This window comes from Branchiostoma belcheri, unplaced genomic scaffold (assembly GCF_001625305.1).
Source record: "Branchiostoma belcheri isolate BF01 breed outbred unplaced genomic scaffold, Haploidv18h27 scaffold256, whole genome shotgun sequence".
Taxonomy (NCBI): domain Eukaryota; kingdom Metazoa; phylum Chordata; class Leptocardii; order Amphioxiformes; family Branchiostomatidae; genus Branchiostoma; species Branchiostoma belcheri.
The window spans coordinates 81,438-93,444 of NW_017803861.1; the positions used below are offsets into that span (position 1 = coordinate 81,438).

At 39.8% G+C, this 12,007-nt stretch overlaps 1 protein-coding gene across 1 annotated transcript in view; it reads right to left on the reverse strand.

Annotated features, from left to right (window-relative positions):
- The window catches only part of LOC109471720 (low-density lipoprotein receptor-related protein 6-like), a 15,143-nt gene that overhangs the window by 836 nt on the left and 2,300 nt on the right, over window positions 1-12,007 (reverse strand). Inside the window, exons 2-6 of the mRNA XM_019771070.1 lie at window positions 6,917-7,167; window positions 5,471-5,574; window positions 3,845-3,966; window positions 3,346-3,529; window positions 242-342 (exon numbers count right to left, since the gene is read on the reverse strand). Coding sequence (XP_019626629.1) covers window positions 242-342; window positions 3,346-3,529; window positions 3,845-3,966; window positions 5,471-5,574; window positions 6,917-7,167 — 762 coding nt within the window. The remainder of the gene's footprint in view (window positions 1-241; window positions 343-3,345; window positions 3,530-3,844; window positions 3,967-5,470; window positions 5,575-6,916; window positions 7,168-12,007) is intronic.

The window sequence follows — 12,007 nt, forward strand, 5'->3', positions numbered from 1 at the left end:
GATATAGATATATATAGAGATATATAGATATATAGATATATAGATAGATATATAGATAGATATATAGATAGATAGATATAGATAGATAGATATACAGATATATAGATATATAGATATAGATATATATAGATATATATAGATAACGTATCATTGTGTCCGAATGAAGAAGTGTAATATATTAGTGGCCAGACCCTGTAACCTACAGACAAGAGGTACAAAACCTGTCTGAATATGTACTTACCAGTGGTGACGCCAGGAGGCGCTGCCGTGGACAGGCAGATGCCGTATGGCGATTCCAGACCCTCCACCAGGACAGTCTTGGTCAAGTCTGACTTGGATAACCTGGGGGATTGAAACAGAGCAATTTATTGTGTCTGTTCAACTATGGATATATGTATTTATGCATACGCCTAAATTATATCCATATGTATGTATGTATGTATGTATGTGTGTGTGCGTGTGTGTGTGCGTGCGGGTGTGTGCGTGTGTATGTCTGTGTGTGTGTGTTTCTATGTGTGTGTGTGTGTGTGTGTGTGTGTTTGTATACCTGTCGGTGTCTATATGTGCGTGCGTGTGTCCACATGCATATTCTGTGTATGTGTATGTGTGTGCGTGTGTGTTTGTGTGTGTGTGTGTGTGTGTGTAGTGTGTGTGTGTGTGTGTGCGTGTGTGTGTGTAGTGTGTGTGCGTGTGTGTGTGTATGTGTGTGTGTGTAGTGTGTGTGTGTACTGTGTGTGTGTGTGTCTGTCTGCGTGTCTTTGTACAATGACGGTTTTCGTACAATAAATCCTATCCTAGCAATAGTATTCTTACTACAATGTAATAATATGTTTGTTCATTTATTTCACCAGGAAAAGACATATTAAATACTGGTGTTTATTTGATTTTTTTTTAATTTATCAATCTCAAAGACGGCTGGGTAACCCCATTCATCCTACACTGGCTGTTTTTCAAGGCTGCTTTTCAGCTTGTTACAGGGCAATGTTAGATACTGTACAATACAAAGAACAACATACAGTAGACATACAAACATATAGGTCCGATCGATGCGTCGAAAACAAAATCATGAACTAATTCGCAACGTCCTAGCTGATCCATTGTCAAAAAAAAGTTCGGAAGTGGAGGCCAGAAGTCAGGTTGCATACGACATACGTTTCAGAGCTGCTTTAAACTGTGAGAGAGTTGGTACATGTCTTAAATCAGCTGAAAGTGTGTTGTGTCTTCAAATAACTTGTCACTGATGAAAGAATCTACTAGTAACTGTATCTATACGTGACAAATGAGTCTCTTCAACGATACAAGAAACTACATTGAATTTAGTGAGGAAAAATTCCTTCATGATCTGACCCAGGTGCCGAGGCACGTAAGATAAATAATGCTGTTTTCAGCTGCGCGTAAAGCCGTTTAGGTCATACTCCGTGAATAAAATGCGTAACAACGCGGGTTTACAGGAGAAACATACAAATGACCGCCGGTAACCCCGAATTCGAACTCGCGTTCTATTCGAATGACGTCATATCGAACATGGTGGAACATGATTCGGGTTCGAAACATGTATGTGGCAATCGTGCAGACACATGCCCGAACTCGAACATGAATATCAGCCTAGGCCGCCTTAAGGTTCCGGGTCGGAGTTTAAGTCTGACCAGAGTCTAAGTAAGTGCGCAGTAAATCGCCGGAAACGTGACTTTGAATGGTATGTTTTGGCCGCGATATCCCTGAAATCGTAATATCTGTGTACATATATGTGTATTTTCTGAAAAGCCTGTTAGTTGTAGCCTTTATAGGTGGCGTAATGTTGGTGGTCCAGCGAAGACTTCCTGGCATTAGTCCGCGCGGATGATTATGTGGCGTTTTCGCCTGACCGCCGGGATGGTACGTTCTATATGCGTTGTGGGTGTGTTCGGGCCATCGAAGATAGCGATAAACTTATCGCATCGATTTTGATTAAATTCAAATTTTGGAAACACTAGGTTCTGAGCTTCTTCGAGTACTAAGCCGTTACCCTGGGAAAATTCGTTTTTTCCATGCAGCCATGGTTAAAAATGACGAAAAAAATGACCCCTTATTTAAAAATGTACTTTGATGTGCCTTATTTACCCCTAAATAAATTGGGCGCAGAAAATGTCAATGAAGTGTATTGATAAGCGGCGCGGCACCCCTTTCCACCAAAAGAGTGAAAAATTCCGACCCGCGTTTAGTACAGAAATGACAGCCCGTCAGGCTGAGGGTGTCAAATTGCTCGAAATACGGAAGGAAACTCCGGTCCGAGACCTTAACCCAACCGAGTAAGTCATGAATAGGAAAGTTCTTTCTATCACAACCATTCATTTTTCAAGCCAACGTCTCGATGACCTTCTGTCATCTTCATCAGGGCAATACTGACTGGTTTACTGTGCACTGACACTAGATGTTGCTTGGTGCATAATGCACTAAAGGTGTTACATAGTTCATAGTGCACTTAAGCTAGTTTTGTCTGTTTACAATGTATTCCGGAACGTAGTGTAATTGTGACATAGATACTACTATTACTAGGAATTGTTACATCACAGGGAAATGTGCGGTTCCAAATGTTAAGTGTTTCTATCTATAATGAAAGATTTGTTAACTGGCAATACTGAGCTACTAGAATCAAAGTCCCAAATAGAAATTATTAAAAGTCTTGTTACATGTGTATTGTTAGGAATCATGATAATTACAAACAATAAGAAAACCAATGTCAGTTATTAAGAATGTAATCCCAAACATCACTAAGTTTATACCCCCCCCTCATCACGGTTCATGACTTGATTGGATTTTCTAATCCACACAGACTCCTTAATCCAACGGATACATCTGTTGTCCTCTCGGTCTATTACCTTGGCCCCGTCCCAATCTATTACACAGTTATTTCTTGTAATGTGGTCTGTGACTGCTGATTTGTTTTCTTGTTTTTCAGGTTCTTTCTTTCTTGCTCTGGTGTACCTTCCCGTCTTGACGCTGTCTGCCTCTTTCCTATGTTCTTCTAGTCTGACAAAACCAGCTTAAGAACTATGTAACACCTTTAAATTTAGTGCACTATGCACCAAGCAACATCTAGTGTCAGTGCACAGTATACCAGTCAGTTTTGCCCTGATGAAGATGACAGAAGGTCATCGAAACGTTGGCTTGAAAATAAATGGTTGTGATAGAAAGAACTTTGCTATTCAGTCGTTTACAAACCTGATGAAATTATTTACGGATGTAAAACATCAAGTCATGTTTACAAAATAAATCATGTAACTCAATACAATATGGACAAAATAACATGACATCAGCAGGGAGATTTCTACATAAGTGTTTGCTAGATAGATCGGATTTTCTTACTTTCCGACTTTCCCGTGCCATGTCTTTGATGAATCACGCCAAGCAGACGACCAGTAGACGTAGTTCTCGTCAACAGCAATCCCATACACCAACTTCCCGGATTCATACAGCAGTTGTTGGATATCGTTACCCAGCAGGTCTGAGCTGTACATGCGGTCCCCATCAGAGTAGTACAGCCGGCCCTCTAAAGGAGGGAAATAAACAAAGGATTTATGCACCCATCAATCTGAATACTGCAACTGTTGAGTAACACTACAGAGAGGGTAGACGTGCACATAGATAATATCTTACACCAAGGACGTTCAATCATGATTGAACGTCCTTAATTAAACGTAGTACATATTTATTTTAAACCAACCCTGCCCTCATACAATGCAATAAGTCAGGTAACACCGACCTACTAAAGAATGCGTTTCAAAATGTTCCTTCTTGATTAATAATTCTTTTGTGTATAAATAAATATATTTAGTAAATTGTTTCTTGCTGTGTTGTTTCTTACCTCTATAGTCTATTGTAACGGCGCGGGAATCAGTCACGCCCGTGATGATGGTGGTTGGGTTACTGCCGTTCATCGCAGCACGGTAAATTCTGCCATTACCATCGTCCGCCCAGTACATGAGTCTGTGAAAGGAGTCAAGCAAACAAAACGTCTTATCTCCGCCAAACTTTCATACATGTTATTAAATGGTGTTTCCTTGTACAGCGTTATTAGATTATTATTATTACCATAAATGATATAGATTATTCATAATGATAATATAATCCACATAATCCCTACACATCGATGGTCTCTACCTAAAGCACACATATGGCAAACCATATGGCAATATGGTCACAACAAAACAGTAACGTGATATTCCAGGAGTCCGGAACACCAGATCAAGATTTATTACCCTCGCCAAGAAGGTTATGTTTTCAGGCGTTCGTGTGTGTGAGTGTGTCTGTAAACAATAACTCGAGAAGGCTTAAATGTATTGTCTTCATATTTGTTAGGCGAATAGGTCTTGATAAGACATGGGAATGATTAGTTTGTAGGCCCCTAGCAACTTGTTGTGGTACTGCAGCGGAACTTCCGGTTTTGATATCTCATGATCTAAAGGTGATAGTTATAGGGTCACGAAATTTTAATTGTAGGTAGGAATTTTGCTGGGGAAGAAGTGACGTAGGTTTGGGCCACCTAGCGGCTTGCTCAGGAACTGCAAGGTTGGTTCTTTAAAAATACTTTATTACATTCGCCAAGAAGGTTATGTTTTCAGTAGGGATTGTTCGTCTGTTTGTCTGTTTGTGAACAGCATTACTCAAAAAGCTTTATATGCATTGTTATGTAACTTAGTAGTTTGGTACGTCTTGGTGAGATCTAAAATGTTTAGATTTTCGGCCCCTTGGCGGCTTTTGTTGGTACTGCAGCAGAACTTCCGGAGCATTTGTTGAAAAATCTACGAAGGAGGATAACTCAAGAACCGGTTAACGGATCGTCGTGATTTTTGGTATGTAGGTAGCTTAAGTGATGCTTAACATAAGTATGCGAGAATTATGCAAATCTGGATATAATTTGTATAATGTATGAGGAAATTCTATAAATCAACTGTATTACATTAACTTAAAGAACTATTCAAGCTTGTGACATATGTAATTGAGAATGAGTGAAACACAGGCAGATATATTTATTATGGAAATAAACACGTATTATGCATAATTAATGAGAAAATGCTAGAATTACATAATGGTAACTGCCTGGAATTTCCTACTTTGGGTATTTGAGAGTTAAGTGAAGGTGAACATCATTAACTGATTCAAATAAGGACCTCATTTCCATAATTTATGACGAAATAATAGAATGGATTTCTTTGGTGAAGAATATGATCAACTGATATAATCCATGCAAATGAGGAGCCTATTTGCATAATCAGGAGGAATAATCTTTATCAGTCATAAAGATTAACCTCATTTGGCGAAGGTATGAGATCGTAGAAGTCTAATTACCAGTAGTATGGTAATGAAAGTTTGCACTATGACGTATTTAAAACGATGGCCTGGTTGAAATGCATCGAATTTACAAACGTTAACGTACACAGCCCTGTCCCCATTTATGTAAAATGCCTGATTTCGAATGTATTTTACTCACCCATTCCTGGGGTCCAGAACCAGGTCATAAGGACTGCTGACGGCTGATGACGTAAGAAGTGTTCTAGTGGACGATCCATTCATATTTGCAACTGAGATGGTGTTTTCATCATAATCAGTCCAGTAGATATCCCCTCTAGCGTGGTCAAACGCCAGGCCGCGGACAGCTGCATAAAAAAAGTGTGGACGTTTTGTAGAAAAATATGTTTGAAAATGCACACGTCAAGAAGATTTTGATATACATACATGTACTATATAATAGAAAATCCTTATATACGGAACAGTTCACATGGCAGTGAACGCAGTAAGATTCCCCAATAATGACGGGGTCACACCAATTACAAATAGGCTCCCAGTCCAACATGAGATATCCTTAACATGTCACAGACAAAACAACTCGTCTAAAATATCCATATAAGGTTTATAGGGGGAAGTCATGTTCACAGTTACTCACTCTAGATTCCTATTTGGAATAACGACCTGTTTTGGATTCAAAATCTCAAATCCGAATTCTTTGAATAAAATATATTTATAAATATAAACAAAACAAAACACAGATGTGAAAAAACAACGACACAGAACTGTATAACTTTTCAGCCATTCTCTAAAACTACATTTGGTTGACAGATAGGATCCGTCCATACCACTGCTTTGATTGTAAAATTACACAATTATAAGTATCAAAGTTTAATCACAGTAAAGACAAGCATTGTTGAGATGTAAAGTTTGGAACGAAAGAAAAAAACAGGTACTACGAAGCCTCCACCAGTATTTTAGATTTTCCTAATCAGTTATACAAATGATTCTCCGACGGACTTTTCCAGAGGAACACCGTAAGCACCGCTACCTGTTTTATTTAGAATCTTTGGCGGGTCAGTATGTGTGTGTGTGTGTATGTGTGTGTGTATGTGTGTGTCTGAGTGTGTGTGTGTGTGTGTGTGTGTGTGTGTTTGTGTGTGCGGTTCTCGTATTTCTGACGGACGGACGACACAGTGTGTGCGTGTGTTTGTGTTTGCATGCGGTCCTCGTCATGCAGACAGATGAACGACAAAGTGTGTGTGTGTGTGTGTGTTTGTGTTTGTTCCTCGTCATGCAGACAGATGAACGACAAAGTGTGTGTGTGTGTGTTTGTGTTTGTTCCTCGTCATGCAGACAGATGAACACACAGAGAGTGTGTGTGTGTGTGTGTGTTTGTGAGTGAGTGTCTGTGTGTGTGTGTGTGTGTGCGTGCTTTTGTGCGTGCGTGCGTGCGTGCGTGTGTGTGTAAATCTAAATGTTAAATAACGTGAACCTAGACAATGAGAAAATTAGCCGGGTCCTTACATCTGCTTGAGGTATATTTTGATACATATCTTCTTTGTCAGACCATACATTATCATGTAGTGTTGCGTTTTGCAATAGTTGTCTCCAATTGCCATAAAGACATGATAATATGATATTTTAACTCACTGCTGATGTCTAAGATGGCCTCCCTGCCACTTCCATCACGACGAGCCCGGTGGATTTTGTCGTTCCGGTCATCTGCCCAGTACACGTAGTCCGTGAGCGGGTCGTAGCCCGGGGCGGCGGGCTGTCCTACATCTCCGAGCGGAAGCGTGGTGGTCGATCCGGAAGTGATGTTAACTTGAAGAATGGTTTCTCCATCATAGTCAGCTACCAATAGGAATGGCTCGCTGATGTGACTGGAGCCGGGGTCTCCTAAGGTGGAGAAAATATCCAAAGTATTAAAAAAAACAGATTTTTCCGAACAATCGTGTCATGTCTTGAATTATCATCTTCTTTCGTACTTTCAAAAACTATTTGCTCATTTATAACGATCGCCAGGCGAAAGGAAGTAAAATATGGCGTGGCAATTACGGTGATTTACTGCCACTATTTGGAACTCCGACCCGGAACCTTCCGATCTCCGCCAGGCAGATTCACAATGGAGCAATTAGAAGACTATCGTATTTTCAGACATCGCTTTTCTCAAAACAGTTATAACGGAAAAAATCTGCTCTGGACTTTAGCTATGGATATGTGTTGTTTTCGTGGATTCGCTGCTGCATACTTGCAGAACACCTTCTTAAAGTTGGTATTGACGACGTCAGGCAGTGACGTCACCTGTTCCCCTGGGAAAAAAGCATGGGTCGCATTTTGGGCTCGTAGCTTTAAAGTGAAAGGAATGATATGTCGGATTTTGGTCTTGAATGATAGACTGATGACAGAATGATAGAATGATGAGTTGGCACTTCCCGAATTAATGTAGTTTGCCATACATTGTACCATGTTCAATTGCCGTGCAATAAAGTTATTTCGTTTACGTCCGCCGTCTTGAATTTATGTAATCCGGGTGCTGATTGGCTTGTGCCAAATAAGGCAAGCTCATTGATATGTAGAGCCACGTCACCCTGGAGTAAGTTTGTGTGGCCAGAATGGCAGGGTCGGTTGCAGAGGTATAGAATACCACGCCACCGACCGTGCCTCGGGAGGATGATTAGGCACAACGCTACACAACTGTGTGAAACACCGAATTCTTACGCAGGACCAAACACAACCTTGTTGATGCTGTCGTAGCTAGGAGCGAGCAGTTATAAAAAGTGCTACAAAGACGTGTGGAGTACTTACTAGGCTATCTCTGCACACCAACCAAAGAAAAGAAGACCGTGATAGCAAAGAGCCTTAATCCGATCAGGTTTCAAACTCGGAATATTAAGTTTCGTCTGAAGTGGGCTTTAAGAAATGTAATTTGGGCATAAAAACTCTAAAAGTATATATAAGTCAAGTTCAGATGTCGTCTGACATCATAAAACGCAGCACTGTTTGAAAAGTCAGATTTCCTCATGTTTCCAAGCTTGGACACGTTGGTGAAAGCTGACGTGTCCTTGCCGTGTACTCGAGAAACCAAAGTACCAAACTCAATACCTACTGCAAAATAAAAACACAATTCTGTACGGAAAACTACTAGTATCTCTTATCAATCCGAAACAAATCATTCAAAACATCATAACAAAACTTAGGATTAGTGCCCACTCTCTGTAAATTGAAAAAGGTAGCGACAGTAACACACCAGCCAATGAGAGACTGTGTCTTACATGCCATAAAGACGTTGAAAACGAATTCCATTTTAGATTGTCTAACTTATGATGTAGACAAATAAAATTATTACAGTATATTGCATGTAAGACCGATGTAACGCTACCTCATACAAAGATAGCATGGGACCGCGCCCTTTTTGTCCGACGACGTCTCTGCATACCTCATACGCTCATATGATTTCCAGTAGAGACCACGCCCTTTGTCAGAAAACTTCACGCTCGTCGTCAATCAACATGAGTTTTCAGTAGAGACCGTGCCCTTTAATAGACAACATACCTGATCGCGAGTGCTTCACGCTCGCCGGCAATCATATGATTACCAATAGAGACCGTGCCCTTTGTCAGACAACGTACCTTGATACTTCACGCTCGTCGGCAATCAACATGACTTTTCAATAGAGACCGCATCGCTTTGTCAGACAACCTACCTGGCTATAAAACAGGAGAATAAAGTTGTTGAGGTCAGTCGTTACTCCGCCCAAACCTGAAAACGACAGCTATGGATCTGTATCCTCCGTGCATCTTGTGTCGGGAATTAGTTCGACCGAAACAAGAGGCCTTGCATGCACATTAGGCTAGTCTTACTCCAAAATACTCTGAAATGTTGCCATCAACCGTAGAACGTCCTTGCATCAACACATAATGCAGTTTACCTGAGTGTGTAATGTTTTCAACTTCGTGTTCTCTAATGTTCCAGAAAATTATATATAAACAAGGAAGTTAAACCTCCCTTATAAAACAACAAACAAGGTATATAAGACTCGTCTCGTCTCTGACCATGACACCACAATACACATTTGACCACAATGCACAGGTAATTACCCGTGCATATTTTGTCTATTCTAAAAATTACTTTTACACAACAGTGGGCTGATATTTGAAAAACACTGAGCTCGACTTTGGAGACGACATAGCTGCATTGGCTAACAGTTGTGTTGGTCTCCAAAATTTTACAGACAGACTTGCTACCACAGGGGAGAAACTTGGGCTCAGAGTGAGTGGTGACAAAACAAAAGCAATGACATCTATTGTAAACCCTTCACCACTATTGCTTGACAACAAACAATGTGATTATGTGGATAGTTTTACATATCTAGGCAGTATTATTACTATGGGTGGGGGTACAGAAGAGGATATTAAAAGTCGGCTAGGAAAAGCTACCGGAATGTGACAGCGTCAAAGAAAAATGTGGCGCTCCAAGCAAATTAGCATTCCGCTAAAGATGAAGCTTTTCCAGTCCATTGTGGTACCAACTGCTATATATGCATGTAAGTCCTGGAGAAGCACCCAAGAGACAGTGCAAATGTTAGACACTTTCCAGCGTAGATGACTCAGAACTATCCTTGGCATCTCCTGGCGTGACCACGTATCAAATGCGGAGCTCATGCAAAGAGCAAAGGTCCCACCCCTCAGTGCGATTAAAATGAAAAGGAGATTGAGCTTCGCTGGACATGTGTAGAGACTCCCTGATCTCAGAACCACAAAAACAGCTCTAACATGGAAGCCAGAAAGCAAGGAGTCGACCTATGCAACAAGGCTGCGGAAGGAACTAAGGTCTAAGGTAAGAAGCCGGTCCCCCTCACCACCAACGAAAATGACTATGTTTGCAAAGGTGAAATATGTCAAGGTCGAGGTTCCCAATAGTAGTTTGGTAAAATTCTGATTAGTAAATGTGTTGTTTTCTTCCCATGAAAAAATAGTACTGCAGATCCAATATGGTGCCTTAATAGTGCAGGGAGCCGAAAGACCACACAAAAAAATCTGCTCATTTTTCATAGCAAGGGTTATACTTACTAATATAAACTTAGGGATACACTTAGACCCCATTCATACCAATGACGTTATATTAGAACCTTGTTGAAGCTCCGTGTTCATATAAATCACTGAATGACTAGAAAACTTTGATAAACATTCACCCAATAGTAGTTTGCTAGACATTCCGTTTACTACAAATAAGTTCTTGATGGTTTAAAACAATTAAAATCTGGAAAAGCCTGTGGAATAGATTCTATTTCTAACGACATGCCAAAACACGTAACATACTCAAGACTAGAGTTCCACGATCTCATACCTTTGACAAATGATGTTAGTCTTTATGACTAAGAAATTATAGATTAATCCCACTGATTGTGAAAATAGGATTCTATATTGCATCAATTATATCTGTTAATCACATTCTACACCAGAAGACAGTCTTATCTTATCAAAGAATGTCATTATAGCATTTCCTCATAAAATTATGCAAATGAGGTCCTTATTTGAATAAGTTATGTTTAATTATGTTCACCTTCACATAACTTTCAAATATCCCAAGTATGAAATTTACAGGCAGTTACCACTATGTAATCATAACATTTTCTCATTAATTATGCAAATTAAGTCTTTATTTGCATAATCGGTATCTGCCTGCATTCCTGCCGTTCTCTATTACATATGTCACAAGCTTGAATAATCCTCTCATGGAATGCAGCTGATTTATAGAATTTCCTCATTAATTATGCAAATAACATTTATATATGCATAATTGTAATATTATTAAGTTAAGCATAACTTTAGCTACCAACATACCAAAAATTACGACGATCCATTAATCGGTTCTTGAGTTATCAGCCTTTAAACATTTTTTAACTAACGCCCCTGCAGTTCCAGAGCAAGCCGCTAAGGAGCCCAAACGTCACTTCTTTCCCAGCAGAAGAGCTACTTACCATCCAAATTTCGTTTCTCTAGCATGTCTAGATCACGAGATATCAAAACCGGAAGTTCAGCTGCAGTACCATAAGAAGCGGCTAGGGGGCCCAAAATCTAATCAGTTCCACATCTCATGAAGACCTATCCACCTACCAAATATCAAGACAATTCATTTTGGCCTTCTTGAGTTATCGTGCCGACACACACACACACACACACACACACACACACACACACACACACACAGACACACGAACGCCCCTGAAAACATAACCTTCTCGGCGAAGGTAACAATTATGTTTATCATTGGTAATCCATTTTAATGACAATACAACTTTTAATACCATTCTCGCCGAAGGCACTTTTCCGTCTATTTGGAATACAAGCATCCTAACTCCAATTTTCAAATCACGTGACAAGTCCTTCGTTTATAATTACAGAGGAATCGCTCTATCTAGTTGTCTGTCGAAATTGGCCACTCGTCTTTTGAATACCAGACTACAAAACTTTATAGAAAACAATAATCTGTTAGCCGAAACACAGTTTGGTTTTAGAAAGAAGAACCGAACCGCCGACAATGTCTTTATTCTAAAATTCCTTATTGAAAAATATGCACAAAAAGGTAAACTGTTTGTTTTGTTGATATGAAAAAGCTTTTGACTCCGTGTGGCGTGATGGATTGTTCTACAAATTGTTAAAATATGGCATCGGGAGAAACTTTTTTAATTTACTGAAATCTATGTACTACTAGATCGATACCACTTTATATATAT